Below are 17,307 nucleotides of genomic sequence, written 5' to 3'. Positions count from 1 at the left end.
AGCCTTCACCTCTTTTCAAATCCACAGTTCCTTTCTTAATCTCTCTTAATTTCACTGTTCTGCTCCCAGCCTTTATAAATTTAGGTCGCTTCTCCGAGACTCATCATCTATGAAACTGAAATTGTTTTCAAATTTAGCTTCCTGAGTGGTGTTGGAGATACACCCTTCCAGGCAAGCAGAGAGCATTCCAACACGTTCCTGACTTGTGCCTTGTAGGTGGTGAACAGGCTTTGAGGAGTCAGGAGGTGAGTTAATCACTGCAGTATTCCTAACCTCTGACCTGCTACTGTAGCCACTATAATTGTATGGTGAGTCCATTTCAGTTTCTGGTCCATGGTAACTCACATGGTGTTGACAATGGGCAGTTCCATAGATCATAGAATCATAGAAAAGATAGATCATAATAGAATCCCTGCGGTGTGGAAACTGATCATTTGGCCCATTTTGTCCAAACCGACCCTCCAAAGACCATCCCACCCAGACCCACCCTCCAACCCCACATTTCCCAAGGCTAACCCACATAGATTACACATCCCCGAACCCTATGGGCAGTTTAGCATGGCTGATCCACCTAAGCTTCATATCTTTGGGCTGTGGGAGGAAACCGGAGCACCTGGGGAAAACCCACACAGACACAGGGAGAATGTGCAAACTCCACACAGACAGTCGCCCGAGGGTGATGGTAACACAATTGAATGTCAAGGGGCGGTGGTTAGATTGTCCCTTGTTGGAGATGGACATTGCCTGGCATTTGTGTAATGCGAATGTTACTTGCCACTGGTCTCATCCCTCCCTACCTCTGTAATCTTCTCCAGATCTACAAGCTTATAAGATTTCTGTGCCACTCCCAGATAAACCATCTTGTGCACCCCTAATTGTAATTACCTCACCATTGATAGCTCTGCTTTCACTGAAATTTCCTCTGTGCACCTCATATCTATCTATATGGTGCGACATGGTGGTTCAATGGTTACCGTCAGGGACCTGGGTTTGATTCCAGCCTAGAGCAACTCTCTGTGTGGAGTTTGCATGTTCTCCCTGTGTCTGTGTAGGTTTCCTCCGGGTGTTCTGGTTTCCTGCCACAGTCCAAAGATGTGTCGTTCAGTAGGATCGGCCATAGTGTCCAGGGATATGCAGGTTGGGTGGGTGAGCCATGGGATATGCAGGGTTACAGGGATGGGGTAGGTCTGGGTGGGATACTGTTGGAGGGTTGGTGTGGACTCAATGAACTGAATGGCCTGCTTCCTCACTGTAGGGATTCTATGATGATGAATGTGTCTGTTAAGATGCTCCTTTCAACCAACTTCTTTGATCAGACTTTCAGTCAGTTGTCCTAATTTCTCTTTGTTAGTCAGTAGGCAGATTTATTTGGTTGAATCTCATCTCAAGTGCTTTCAAACATTTTACTGCATTAAAGATCCTCTATAAATATAAACTGATGGAGTCATGGAGATTAATCCCTTTCTCTGGAATAGTCCTGGAGAGTTGGCAATCCTAGCTTTCACTCATGGAGAAAATGACTGGAGCCTTAACAGCCTACTATCTACACATCAAGGCTGTCTTAAGAATGTTCCATGAAGTGCCTTTGGTCTAGAGTGTGCATTTACTGCCCAATGTCTGCGTAAATTATGGTCTTAATAGGAGCTCACAATGTTATTTAAACTGTAGTGTGGAGCTTCTTCAGAAAAGGGTCCTGACCCGAAACGTCAACTTTCCTGCACCTCTGATGCTGCCTGGCAAGCTGTGTTCCTGCAGCTCCACACTGTGTTATTCCTGACCCCAGCAACTGCAGTTCTTACTATCTCTGAGTTACTTAAACTGTTCCTTGTGTGTTTCTTTTTCTAGTCATTGTGGGATGTGGGCGTCGCTGGCTGGCCAACATTTCTTGCCCATCCCTATTGTCAATTGTGTGTATTGTCAATTTAATCCTGCACATACTACTTAGTATTTTTCTCTATCTTTGGAAGGTGGACTGTAAAACACTTCAAAGATTTAATTTGTACATCAGACTGTGTATCTCTGAGGGTTAACTGTATTTAATTTTGTAACAATATCCTAATGTGTATTAATGTAAATACCCCTTCGAGACTCATAAAGATGAACATCCTAAAATGTTGCAGTACATACGGATTCTGCAGGATGGAATAGATTGCTTAACGTCTGGCTTGTGATACACAGAGCAGCGCACAGGTTAGAGTGCATTACGTACAGAGTGGCACACAGATGGGAGTCTAATAGCATGCCCAGGTTAGAGTTTTGAACAGAGGACTTGAACAACAATAGACAAAAAGACAATTGTGATTCAGTTAGATGACTGGAACTGAGGTGTTATTGTTCCATGTGATTTTAGCTGCAATGTTGAAGGTTTTGGTTCACTTTTTTTGTTTCCAGAGGGACAGAGCATTCTGCATAAATTATAGATACATTTGTACATTATAGAAGCTCACAATGAGATTGCGTCTTTCGTGTGGGCAAATACCTGAGGTTGCTTCACTGAAATGTGGGTCAAACGAAGGAGGAGACTTTGGAAGTTGTAACAAGAAGGTTGCTCAACATTGAAGTTAAATTCACCTGTCTACATTCCCAGAGAGCAGCTAAAACCAAAGGAAGCCCAGGCAGGGGATATGAAAACAACATGTAGAATCACGTGTCTAAATGCGATGTATCCAAAGGCAGCGGCCTGCTGAGAGCGTAGGATGACTAAACTTATTCTCAATGAACAGCTACACAATTTGTATATGCATTGTAGATACCAGCTTATTTAGAACACTGCATGTAGAGAAGCATTTTCTTATACTGTAGATAGAAGCACATTTTGTAACCGTTGTGTACAAATGCACACCTTTTGTGCTTTACTGTAATTTTATTTAATGAGCATGGTTATTGAGTATCTATAGTGGTGGCTGATTGGCAGGCTCAGGTGCTATGGCTGGTGGGATGGTAAGGTAGAAAGCTACTACGTGGGGTCTTAAATAACAAGGTGTAGAGCTGGATGAACACAGCAAGCCAAGCAGCATCATAGGAGCAGGAAGGCTGACGTTTCGGGCCTAGACCCTTGTCTTGATGTCCATACAAACGTTCACTTTCCTTGTGTGCTGGGAAGAACCAAACAGAATCCCAGTGATGTGAAAGAAGTTGGGAGATAAAAACCTTCTAATGATAATTTGAAACCTGTCAACTATGGGAAAATAACATCACATTCCCATGTGCAGAAAGAAAGTCTCATGGGAACAAGTAGATACCGTTGTAAATTCACTGCAATAATGAAACCAGCCATTCTCACAAAGAGTACAGACAGATCTATTTCACTCTGTTCCTAGTTATCATCAAGTGTTTGTTGTATATTCTCTCAGTCCTTAGTGGTATTCCTGTGGCTACTCAAAGTGAATCTCATATTATAAGAGTACGGAAGGAGGGAAATCAATCCATTGTGCCTATGCCAACCTTTTCAAGATTACCCAGTTAGTCCTGGCCTCAGCCAAAGAATGGTTCTGGCATAGAAGGAAGCTTTTCTGCACTTTGCTCATAACCCAACAAACATTTCCTTTTCAAATATTTATCGAATTCTTTTTTGAAATGTATCATTAAATCTTCTTCCAGCAATCTTTCAATCATTTTAGATCATAAGAACTAGACTAGGATCCGAGGGCACAGCCTCAGAGTGAAGGCACAGTCCTCTTACAGAACTAAGATGAGGAGGAATTTCTTCAGCCAGAGGATGGTAAATTTGTAGAACTCAAGGCTACAAAAGGCTGTGGAGGCCAAGTCACTGAGTGTCTTTAAGACATGTATACATTGGTTCTTGCTTAGTAAGTGGATCAAAGTTATGGGAAGAGGCTGGGGAATGGGGGGTGAGAAACATATCACTATGATCAAATGGGAGAGCAGACTCAGTGGGCTGAATGGCCTAACTGTGTTCCTCTATCTTGTGGTCTTATAGTCTAGTGTCCAAAAAAAATCTCCTAATCCCACCTGGTTCTTTCGCCAATCAATTTAAAATCTGTGTACTCTCATCATCAACACTTTTGATACAGTAGTTAGGAAGAAATTGCATCCTCTATCAGAATGCGTCATAATTTTGAATGCCTGTATTCAATCTCATAAACTTCTCTATTCTCACAAAAAAAATCCCTGATGGATGATCACGTAATTTATGGCGAATTGAATTAAGACAATTGGGTCCGTAGTTTCCATATGTTCTCATCACCTTTTTTGAATAGAGGCACCACATTAGTATACACTGTTCACTATCTCCCAAGGTCTAGTGAATCTGTCATAATGATTGATACAGAGTAGGTGAATTATGCCAGAAGTTTGAAAGCGAAATCTTCTGATTTTCTGACAGGTTCTGGCCAATGGTGTTGTGCATCAAATTTTTGTTTCAGCAAAGGCAATTCTGAACAAAAACAGTATGCGATTCTCTATTTTGCAACGGTTCCACACAACACTGTGGGGAGCAGCCAGCTTGGAGTTTAATCCTTCATTTTAATTTCTGTTTGTTTTCCTTTCAGCCACTACCGCTGACCGATTTTACAGAATAGATCGAGCACAGGTAAGAATAGACTCGCAAGTGATGAATGACATGCTACCTTTTGTTGATTAATGGCCTCACTGATTGCGACTATCAAATATTCTTCTCACTTGCACCCTGCTGAACTAAACACAAGCCGAGTTGTGTGAGATGTATCTACAGAGTCAGTGACTAGTCCCCAGCAAATGCCTAGATTCATCAACCTTTGGATAACAGAAATAGTCTTGCTGCAGGGAAATACAAGGTGGTTAACTCAGCACCAGTTTTGCCGCATAGAGGGCATAGGTTTAAGGAGAGAGGGGAAAGATTTAACGGGGACCTAAGGAACAACTTTTTCACCCAGAGCATGGTACATGTATGGAATGAGCTGCCAGAGGAAGTGGTGGAAGCTGGTACAAGTATAGCATTTAAAAAAGCATCTGGATGGGTATACAAATTTAAAAGGTTTAGAGGTTTATGGGCCAAATTCTGGCAAATGGGAGTGGATTAATTTAGGATACCTTGTCGACATGGACAAGTTGGACCGAAGGGTTTGTTTCTGTGCTGTACAACTCTATGACTCTGTCTTTTCATCTTTCTGTTCCTGAGGTTTACATGTACATTGAGGGTCTTTTCTTTCGGTGTCTAAATGAAATGAGATCACGGCAATCTCACTCCAGATGGGACAAAAAGAATATCACAATGATCTACGTTACTTCCCAGCCAATTAAGTACCTTTGAAATGTAGTCACTGGTCATTAATGTAGGACACTCAGCAGCAAATTTTAACATGGTAAGGTCCCAGAAACCGCAATGCAGTAGGCAGCAAGATAATCTGTTTCAGTATTTTAGTAATGAGATAAACATTGGTAGGAACTCATTTCACTTTGACTCGTGCTATGATAACATTTCCATCCACTTGGGAGTGCATATTGAATCTCAATTTAACATTTCTTCATAAAGGTGGCACCTTTGACAGTACAGCACTTGCTCAATACAATACAGTCTCCAAAGAGTGCTTCCAGACTAAAGTTTATGGACTCGGGTGTGAACATCACTTACTAACTTTCTGATATGGCACTCCATTCTATTTAAAAGCGACTATCGTTTACATTTCTAACCCCATGTAAAGGCACATGAGGATCATTTTACGTATAATATAAATACCATTCTGGTTAAGCAAAAAGACTCTTCCTGTCTTTGGACAAGCAAGTTCACAATTTTCGCAATTCTTTACAACCTGAACTGAATTTCTGACTCCATATTTTCTTCACTACAAAGACTGCCTCTTTCGCCCTTCATCATCTGTGATAATCCTACTTCACCCCCTCTACCATGGAAACTCTGTCCATGTCTTTGCCACCTTGTGACATGATAATTATAGTTGTGAAATGACTGGAAAGTTCAGTTCATTCAAAATTATGCAGCCCCCAGTCCTATTCCATGCAAGATTCCACTCGCCCATCATCTTGCTGATTTACGTTGAAACCTGGTGCCTCAAATATAAATTCTATCTCCATGTTTAAAAAAAAAACTCTTCACCACCTTGCCACTCCCTATCTCTGGAATCAGCTGGAGTCTTCTTCCACCGAAATTGACCTCACATGAATTCCTTTCATTCAACCACCCTTCCTCCTTTAATATTCTCATTAAAGCCTATCACTTTAATAAGCTTTTTCTCACATTTCCCGATATCACGTCCTCTGGCTGGTCATCTACTTTTGAATGATTTACAAAACTATGAAGCACCTTTGGTGATTTTTGTTCCCCATACGAAGCATGCAAATAAATTGAAATTTCTGTTGTTCTCTGTTTCTTTGTTAAGCTACAGTTCTGAGGCAGAGTACCAAACCAGTGAAAATAGCTTGATGACTTTTGTATAGAGGAAGCTTTATAAGCATTTGTGCAAAGTCAGCTGGATTAAAGTGGAATTACCAGCGATTCCTTGACAATCCCAGTTGGTAGATGGATGGGTGTCTACTGACACCTCAGTGACCAAGTCTTAAATTAGCTAATGATTGCATGATATCTAGAGGTGTTGAGTTCCCTTTTAGGAGATTCCTTCGCACTTGATACAAGCGCAATCCGCCAACTTCTGTGAAAAGCCACAGTTTATTTAAGTAAGTACAAGCTTTGGAGGATCACTTAACAGACTTCGCAGAGCTTGCGGAGCCGTGTCAAGCGATGCTCCCTGTAAGGGAACTGTCCTCCCTTTATATAGGTTTTTACAGCACAGTCAGACATGCATACAAGATGCAATCTTTTTCTCCCCCATAATCACGTAACTTAATCATCTAACAGTAAAACAAGGGTTAGCTGCCCAAAAACAATGTGTAAGACAAGGTAGTTCCTTATCCTTTTAGCATTTACAGAGAGCAGAGTATAATTAGATTATCACCTTTTGCCTGCGAGATCTTTTTAGCCTTCGTTCAACATTTACAGACAGCAGAGTATAATTAGATTACCCCATTTTGTCTGCGAGACAGGGGCGCCCACGAAGCACCTAATTTCTTATATGTCAGCAGAACAGATATTAACCCTTTAACATTTCGGAGGGACAGAGCAGCAGCAGCATATAGTGGCTGACTGTGTTTCTGATAACACTAACATACTTTTCTCTGAACTTGCTGAACTTTGTTTTATTTTTAATCATTCATGAGATGTGGGTCTCGCTGTCTGGACTAGCGTTTATTGCCCATCCTTAGTTGCCCTTGAGAAGGTAGTGGTGAGCTGCCTTCTTGAACTGCTGCAGTGCATTTAGTGTCGGTACATCCACAATGCCATTAAGGAGGGAATTCCAGGATTTTGACCCAGTAACAGTGAAGGAACGATGATACATTCCAAATAAGGATGGTGAGTGGCTTAGAAGGGACTTGCAGGTGGTGCTGTTCCCATGTATCTGCTGACCTTGTCCTTCCTGATATTGAACTCCAAAGCAGTTGTTTCCAGGACTGTAACTAATCTCATTTCCTCTGGGGCTGTTCTTTCTGTGGCTCCCCACCTTGTAGCACCCCCTCCCCACCCCCCACCACTTCCAACCCTGCACAACCAGCTTTCATCATCTTTCCAAAATCCACAAATAGGAATGCTATTATAAACCCATCATTTCACCAATGTTCAACTTTCAATGTTCAATTGCTCTACACATGCATCCACTTCCAGGACAGTCTGAGGGCGCTATGCTTCTTCCTTGATTGAAGGCTGGAGCATTCCCCATCTACCACTGCCCTCCTCTGCCTTGCTGAAGTTGTTCTCTTATAGAATCATACAGCATGGAAACAGGCCCTTCCATCCAACAAGTCCATGCCAGCCATAATCCCAAGCTAAGCTAGTCCCACTTGCCTGCGCTTGGCCCATATCCCTGCAAATATTTCTTATTTATGTACTTATCGTTAAATAATTCCTTGCTTCCTCCAAGGAAAAAGGTGTGGCTATGGTTACCCGCATGGACCCTCGTATGCCTGTCTTTCAGCGGGGTTTGTGGAACATTCCTTGTTCTAATTCGACTTGAGTTCCCTTCCAGTACGTTGATGGCTAGCTTGATGCCACTTCCTGTTTTCACTTGGCTCTGGAAAAATGAGTTGGATTTGTTTACAGATTTCTCACAGTCTCACTCACTTTCAGCGCTCCATCTCTGACTCGGCCTTTCCCTTCCTTGACTTTGTCTTTATTCCCAGAGATTTGCTGCCTGCTAATCATAGGCAAAGCTAAAGACTCCAAGGCGACCTGAACTGCACTTCTTCCTTATCCTTCTTGTAAGGACTGCATTCCATTCTCCTTGTTTCTTGATCTGTGTTGCATCAGTTTCCGCTGAATCCACCTTCCACAGTGCTTCTCATTATGTCTTCTTTTTTTCCAAGGATTTCCCCTCCCACTTTGGTGGACAAGGTGTTCAACTGTGTCTGATCCATTTCCCGCACTTCTGCCTTCACCCCTTCCCCTCCCTCCCAGAATCTTGATAGGGTTCCCCTTGTTTTCACTTTCTGCCCAAACCAGCCACCATATTCAAAGGATCATCTTCAACCATGTTGGCTGTCTCCATGATATCACCTCCAACACCACATCCCCCACACAATGAAGTCGTCTTCACATTTGAGAGATCAAACCCAGACTGGGTGACCGCTTTGTGTAACGCCTCCCCGCTGTCTGCAAGCATGACCTGACCCTCTGGTACCCTGCCATTTTAATATAACCATCATGATGTTTCTTCAGTGCTGCAGTGTTCAAGTGGACATGTGAGTTGGGACTTGCAGCATGCCATTCAACCCCTCGAACCTGCTCTGTTATTTAATAAGATCACGACTGGTCTGATTGTAACCTCAAATCTACATATTTCTCCATCCCTGATGACCTTTCGCCCCCTTGCTCGACAAAAACATATCTAAAATAAAACGGAGCTGCTGTGGATGCTGGAAATCTGAATCCATAACAGAAATTGCTGGAGAAACTCAGCAGGTCTGGCAGCATCTGTGGGGAGAAAGCAGAGTTAGGGTTTTGAGTCCAGTGAGCCCTCTTCAGACCACATCTACCTTTGCTTTAAAAAAAAGCTTTACTCTACTCCATCACCTTTTCAGGAAGAGTGTTCTAAAACTCAGCCATCTGAGAGAAAAAAGAATTCATCTAATCTCTGCTTTTACATTTTTAATGAGTGATTCCCCATTCTAGATTTTCCCATAGCTGGAAGCATCCTCTCTACATCTACCTTGTCAAAACCCTTCACGATTTTATATGTTTCTATCTATTAACTTTCCTAATTGTTTGATGAACCTTTTACGATCCACATGTTATTAAGAAACCCAGATCACACTGTATCTCAGAACTCTGCCATCACCCAGCATTTAGATAACATACTCAACACAAGCTGGAGTTGCAGCACCTCATTTTCTGTTCAGGTACTTTTCAAACTTCTAGATCAACACTAAGTTAAACAACCACAGATCATGAAATTTGACTTCATTATGTTTTCTCTAATCTCAGCAGGAATCCAAAGTGTCTGATTTTATTTTTCTGGTTTGGTTTTCATTCCTGACCCATAGTCTGCCGTTAACTCCTCTTATTAACCTTTATTATGAGCCTATCCCTCCTCTTTACAACTACTAGCATTCCATTTGCCTTTTTTTTTTGTGATACCTGTGACCTCTAACCTCCCTCACCTTCGAATCTTTCCCTGACTTTCCCTTCTGTTCCATTTGCTCCTTCCCATCATTTTCTACAGTATAAAACCCATCACTTCTCCAAGACTGTCTTCAGTTTTAAAGAGCAAGTCATAATCGGAGTGTTAACTTGGTTTTTCTCTCCATAAATATTGCCAGGCCTGCCGAGTTTCTCCAGCATTTCTGTTTTTATTTCAACATGCTGTAGCATTTTCTCGGTCTATAATGAAAGCACAGTGAGGCAATGATTAATATAGATTCTCTTATTTTATAGGATGCACTTTTCATCTGAGTCTTTAAAGGCACAGTTGTATTTCAGATGTGTTTGTTACATCAAAAGTTATTATTTATAGGTAGTTGTCAGTTTACAACATAGTTAGAATAGGCAGAATAATTGATGATAAGACAGTGTTGCTTCTATTGTGCAAATATTGTAACTTATTTCATAGTAGAGCTGATTGTTGTTTTATGCTGATCCTCAGTGTCTCTGTGGGACACATGAGGATTGCCAAGGGGGCACAGAGCAGTGTCTGGGGAAATAATCAATTCAGGTGGTACATTGTGCTTCAGGCAGCCTCTGGCCAGCTGGTGCTTTCAGGATCTGATTTTCGAGATTAACATTCTGAAGTTATGTCTCCCTCAAGCACTGTTGCTTCAAGCAGCTGCTGTGCAGGTTCCTGGTGTTGTCTGTCATTCGAGTTTTGTTTTTGAAAAGCCGAACCAGTGAAACACCAGCACGCGTTCCTCTCCCACTTATTTCTTCATGAAACACTGTACTTTCCTGGTTGGAAGTGCTCTGCTTGAAAAGCAGCTAAGACGGTAACTTACAGTCGGGAAGCAGCTGTACTCCTGTAATGACACAATTTGCCAGGCTACGGGAAAAATGAGGTAAACGAGTAAGTCAGTTGAAAGAGCTGCACCGTTCTATGAAGTCTACGCAGAGAAGTGAGCACTAAAAATATTCTGATCCCCTTTTACACACCAGAGGCTCTGACCCCTTAATATTTGTACAGCTCTTAAGTGCTGTCTCTGCAGACTACAGAGACAGTAACAACTAGTCTTATTTAGCAAATGAATCCTCAGTGGAGGGTTTTTTTTTTAGTGATAGTGGGGTCAATAGTGTGTGTGGGAATATTTTCAAGATTGATAGGAGCTACGCTTCAGATACCCTCTATCATTTATTCTGATAGCTCAGTTTTTTGCAGGCTTCTTCTTTTGCGAGATCAGCACCATTCGAAAGGGCCAAACTCCCCTTTCTGTGGGTCTACAACCTGTGACTGTAACCCTACACCTAAACCAGAAGCAGAATTTGACTTGTATCAGTTCCTCTGGATTTGCTTCCAAAACAGCACCATCACTTCAAAGAATTTCACTGGGTCAGAGGAATTTTGCTAATGTTAATCAAGTGATAAATCAGTAGATTTTTATTTTTCTTCTGTCTATTCCAGTTCTTGTTGGTTACAGCATCAGCAGATGTCTTCTACAGCACTCTTGTGAAACAGTATTTCTTAAGATGTTGCATTGAATTGGTATCTCAGGCTAAATATTGAAACTGAGCTAAAGCTGGAGACATTATTCTTCTATGATGTGGCTAAATAAAACTTTAAGACGACCTTGTATATTGAGATCCCAGCGCTGCCCGCATCTTATATCTGTTGGTTTCTGCTGTATTCATCTGGGATGTCTTTGGTACACTCTCTGCCATTAATGCTTCCTGCCAGTAGTAGTCTAGGCTGATTGGGAAAGATGTCCACACAATGACTTAGGCAAAAATTGGACTTAGTTTTGATTAAAAGTAGATAGGTTATTGCATATTACTTAATATTGAGTTACATTGCATCTGAGATACACAATGGTCTTATGTGAGATATCAGCTTCAATTTGAGAATAACTTCACATTTCTACACTGAAACATTCTCACACAGCTATGGTAAGGCATAACTGGTACAGTACTGAAGGCCCACCAATGAAACTCCGTTTAGCTTCTCCCAGGAACAATCTTGGATAGACACTTTCAAATCAACCTGTTTAGAGATGTTATGACACTCCTCTGGAACAGGAGGGACTTGAACCTGGGTTTTCTGACTCAAAGGTAGGGACACTACCACTGTACCGTAAGAACCTCATGATGTTACTTAGCGCTTTCAAACACCATCTTTCTTACACAATAATTAAAAGAGGTGGCAATAGCTTGTTTAAAGGGGTGGATTTTCAGGAGCATCTCAAAGGATAGGCGAGGATTAATGAGGTTTAATTAGAGTCAGAGTCATGAATAGTACAGCATGGAAACAGACCCTTCAGTCCAACTCGTCTATGCTGGCCAGACATCCTAAATTAATCTAGTCCCATTTGCCAGCATTTGGCCCAAATCCCTCTTAAACCCTTCCTGTTCATATACCCATCCAGATTCCTTTTAAATGTTGTAATTGTACCAGCCTCCACCACTTCCTCTGACAGCTCGTTCCATACACGCACCACCCTCGACATGAAAATGTTGCCCCTTAGGTCCCTTTTAAATCTTTCTCCTGTCACCTTAAGCCTATGCCCTGTAGTTTTGGACTCCGCCACCCCAGGGAAAAGGCCTTGGCTGTTCACCTTATCGATGCCCCTCATGATTTTATAAATCTCTATAAGGTCACGCCTCAGCTTCGGACACTCTAGGGGCAATAGACAGCCAACTGGTGAAGGAAGAAACCAGACCTTATCTTTATTTGGAATGGTTTTATTCAAAGAGTGAGACATTACACCCTAATTAAATATGTCTTTCTATATGCTCAAGTAACCATCCATTCAATGCCTTCCATCTATGTATACTCAACTCGGTTAGCTCAATTAGTTGGATGGCTGATTTGTGATGCAGAGTGGCACCAACAGGGTAGGTTCAATTCCCATCCTGGCAGAGGTTACCGTGCAGGAGTCTTCTCAACCTCACCTCTTGCCTGAGGTGTGGTGACTCTCCAGTTAAACCACTACTAGTCATCCCTTTGTAATGAGAGAGCAGTCTATGGTCCTCTGGGACTATGGCAACTTTACATAACTTCAATTAATATGATTAGTATTAAGGATAGAATTCCATTTTGTCACCATTTCTAAAGTACACAAAATCACTTGCAGTTATACCAATGGCACTGAAACAGACAATGAATCCTGTTCTGGTATTTCCTGTAAATGATTCTGTAAAATACTAGCTGAAGCAAAGCAATTTGTCATTAACAACACACACTTGTTAAATTTATGGTCATATGTTTAATAGTCTGGTTGTCAGGCATTATTAGAAGTGTGTGTCTGTTTCACAGCGGAGTTCAGTTTTTGAGTTTTGAGTTTAAAACCGAATTCCCTATCTTTTGTATGGTGCTCCTGACCTCAGCCATGTTATGGCTCGGGAGTGAAGCCAAGTAGTTGAAACACTGGGGATTGGGAGAGTATTGAAAGGCACAAACTCTATGGATATACTAGTTTGGATCCTGTTCAGAATGACGTGAACTTTGTGAGCAAGTCAACAATTTGTCATCCTAATTGCATCGAGGATTGCGAAGCAATGTAAACCTTAGGGAGACTTAAACAAAAAAATAGGGGAAACTAGCAGGAGCAAACCCAGGCAAACAGGCTATGACGTGAAGTGCACTGTAAATCATGCCCGGAGCCAACAGTCTGGACAATGAAGGGATAAGTGATAGTGGTTCCTGGAAGATAAAACAACAATGCAATTTAAAAAGTAAAGGTCAGTTGGAATGGAGCTGTTCAAGTATTATACAGGATCGTTAGTTTTATTAATGGATTTGAAAATATGGATATAGTACAAATAATATAAATCTTTATGAATCACCAGTTCAACTTAACTGGTTCTGATTTTGGGAATCCCACTTTGGAAGGAATGCCAGAAGAAATTTACAAAAATGACCGCCCTCTGTGATGTATCATTATATTATTCTCTGGCTGGAATGAAGCTGTAACAGCAGAGTTAGAAACTCACTCATCTAGACTGGTGTCAACATATCCAGTGGGTAGCATTCCCATGACTCAGTGTCATGTGACACTGTTTGAAGAAAAGCAGAATTGTTTTCATCTAAAATAGCAGATTGTCAGATCACTTGTTTGTGAGAGTGAAGTGTCTTCTACATTCCCCAGATTATAACAATCATCGCGGTTCAAGAGTACATAATTTGCCAATACGCAGTTTGGAATGTCCTCACGTTGAGAAGGGTGGAATATGAATGTGAATGTTTATTTCCTTTCCTTTCCAGACACCTTTATAAACTTGAATAGTTAATTTCTCTGCACTCCCTTTCAGGAACACTTACATTATGTGACTGACATTTCCCAAGATGAGCTCTTCATCCTGGACCCAGAGCTTGTAATCACCAAGGCAGTGAGCACCTCCCCAGGAATGCCTGATTTAGTTGGCTCACCTTGCTCCTTCACCTTCCCATCATGCTCTTCCTCACCACCATTATCACCTGTTCCAAGGTAAGGGAGCTTCAGCACCTTCTTACTGGATGTATAACATTTTAATTCCTTGCAGGTAATACCTGATAGTGTTTACCCAGGGAAGCTGTATCAGCTTGTACAAACATTATATACAGAATACATCCGAGTCTGAATAGTGCGCCCTTAGAAAACGAGGCTGGGGAAATAAAATGGATAACGCGGAAATGGCAAAGGAGTTGAATAAATACTTTGCACCAGTTTTCAAAATAGAGAACTCTGATAGCATTCCAAAATACTAGGAAATGAAGAGGCTAAAGAGGGTAGGAAATAAATAGAATAACTAACACCATAGAAAAGTAGTAGGGAACCACATGGGGATCAAGACCTATAAGTCCCCTGGACCTGAAGGAATGCATCCAAGGATTTTAAAGGAAGTAGTTGCAGAGATATCAGGTACACTAGTCATAATCTTCCAGGAATCCTTAGATTCTTAAAGATTCATGAGGATTAGAAAACTTCCAGTGTAACACCTTTATTCAAAAATGGAGGTAGACAAAAAAACAGGTAGCTATAGGCCAGTTAGCTTAACATCTGTCACTGGAAAAATGTTAGAATCTACTATAAAAGATATAACAGCAGAGAGCTTAGAAATAATCGAACAGAGCCAACATGGCTTCATGAATCATACCTAACAAATTTATTGCAGTTTTTGAGGAGGTAACAAGCAGCAGAGGTAAAGAGGAGGCACTGAATATTTAGATTTCAAATAGGCATCTGATAAGTTGCCACACATATAGTGACTCAATAAGTTAAGATCCATGGTGTTGGGGTAGTATATTACCATGGATAGAGGAAAAAATGTGCATTTTCAGGATGGCAACCTGTAACTTCTGGAATGCCATAGCAATCAGTGCTGGGGCCACTATCATTTACAATATACGTTAATGATATGGATGGCGGAAGTGGACTTACTTTGGTAAGTTTGCAGCTAACACAAACTAGGCAGGAAGGCACGAAGCGAGGATGATGCAAAGTGTTTATAGAGGGATATGGACAGGTTATATGAGTGGTCAGAAACTTGGTAAAGAATTATAATGTGGGAAAATGTGAGGTAATGAACTTTGGCAGTTTAAAAAGATCTGAATGCCATTTAAATAGGGAATGACGGTAGAAAGCTGTAGCACAGAGGGATTTGGAAGTCCTAGTGCATGAATCACATTAAGATAGCATCCAAGTTCAGCAATTAATAGGGAAAGCAGATAGGGTGTTGGCCATTATGTCAAAGAGAATGGAGAATAAAGGTAGAAATGTCTTTCTAAAACTGTACAAAGCACTAGCCAGACCAGACCTGGATTCCTCTATTCTCCTTTTAGTTTCCTCTGCTGGTACATGTGTATAGTAACCTAAAAAGGACAAAATATCCAATGCAATTTTCATTACACTGCACCCCTTCCCTTCTTGGTAAATGAGAAATGTATTGTGTTTCAGTGGCTTATTTCCAAAAATATAAACAATAAATGTGAGCATAAACAGTAACAGTTATATATACTACCTTTTGTGTTAATTTAGCAATGCACTCAATCATGTACAATTAGATGAAAGATTTGTTCATGAACTGAAAGTAGTTCCCAAAGGAATATAATCACTGAAGTACGGTGGGCGCTTCCTCTCATGAGTAGGGCATTTATTAACTTTGATCAGAGACGCCATTGATGAAATCAGTTTCCACGTTTGTGGCTGGTGTTTTTGGTGCTTTAGTAGTGTAGCTGTAAATTTGATGTTTTGCAATGCATGTACTTTCATTCAGCCCCATATGATCATTAGCTGTGCAGGGTAGCCCAGGAAAATATGTGTGCATAAGATGTGTGAAAATAAGCGCAGCAGAAGACTTTCTAGTAATCTACTAAAGAGTCACTCTGTAAAGATGAGGAATGTGATATAATTGTTCCCACCAAGATTTGCTGACAGCTGACAGCTCTTTATGATACTTTTTTCAGAGTTTTCATGAATTTCTTGACTGCTCTATTAGCTCAAAGCCAAAAAGGTGTGATTATTTTTGTGTGATGAATGAAACAGAAATAATTTGCAAATTTTCTCAGCTCATAGCTGCTGAATGGTCATTCATTGTTTGGAGTCCCTCAGATAGTGAGAAGTGACAAAGTGAAAATCTTGTTAAACTTTGGAATTACAGATTTCTTTCAAATAGTTGGTAATCTGTTGTACACTTCAAACACAACAAGCAGTGTTCGATAGTGGGCAAATTTGCAAAATCAGCATCAGCTTCACTCCATGGTTCTGAAGGTAATTCAGACATCTCGAGGATCATGAGGATTTGATTTTGCAGTTGCTTAACATGGCAAACACTGATTTTTTTTTTTTTTTTTTGCTTTGTTGTGCAGTCAATTCCTGGAACCACATCTCCCCCTGAGCAGTTGTTTGGTTTTGATAATTTCCTGGTGACCTCCTTGTGCTATGCCTATAATAATGATTGTGGAAGGCAATGCAATTGATGCATAAGATCAGGTCTGATTGTCATGGTGAGCTTGTTTCGAACATTGAAGACAAACAACAAAGGACAGCACAGGAACAGGCCCTTTGACCCACAAAACACATGCCTTTCTGAACTAAAAGCCTTTGATTCGAAGCTGTCCATATCCTTCTATTCCCTGTCTATTTATATATCTGTCAAGGTGCCTGTTAAATGTTGCTATTGTATCCACCTTCACCATCTTGTCTGGCACCGCATTCCAGATACTTATCACGCTCTGTGTAAAAAAAAAACCTGCCTCTCACATCTCCTTTAAACAAACCACCTTTTACCTTAAACCTATGTCCCCTAGTAATTGACATTTCCTCCCTGGGAAAAATATTCTGCCTATCTATTTTCTCCATGCTTCTCATAATGTTGCCAACTTCTATCAGGTCACCCCCAAAGGTTAAACGGACCAAGTTGTAGCTGTCCTCGTAGCTAATGCTCTCCAAACCAGGCAACATCCTGTAAACTGTTTCTGTAACAAAGCTTCCACATCCTTCTGGTTGTGTGGTCGCTAGAACTGTACACAATATTTCCAACGTGGCCTAACTGAAGTCCTACACAGCTGCAACATGACTTGCCAATTTTTATACTCTGTGCCCTGACCAATTATTCACTTACGTTGCCACTTTCAGAGAATGGTGGACCTATACACCTAGAATGTTGATACTCCTAATGGTAGT

General features: G+C 41.1%; 1 protein-coding gene across 1 annotated transcript in view; it reads left to right on the top strand.

Moving 5' to 3' along the window:
• The window catches only part of dgkza (diacylglycerol kinase, zeta a), a 113,851-nt gene that overhangs the window by 79,801 nt on the left and 16,743 nt on the right, over window positions 1–17,307 (top strand). Inside the window, exons 24-25 of the mRNA XM_048607291.1 lie at window positions 4,512–4,552; window positions 13,955–14,130. Coding sequence (XP_048463248.1) covers window positions 4,512–4,552; window positions 13,955–14,130 — 217 coding nt within the window. The remainder of the gene's footprint in view (window positions 1–4,511; window positions 4,553–13,954; window positions 14,131–17,307) is intronic.

Source organism: Rhincodon typus, chromosome 17 (genome assembly GCF_021869965.1).
Source record: "Rhincodon typus isolate 14 chromosome 17, sRhiTyp1.1, whole genome shotgun sequence".
In the NCBI taxonomy this organism is placed as follows: domain Eukaryota; kingdom Metazoa; phylum Chordata; class Chondrichthyes; order Orectolobiformes; family Rhincodontidae; genus Rhincodon; species Rhincodon typus.
This window is presented reverse-complemented; position numbering and strand designations above follow the sequence as displayed.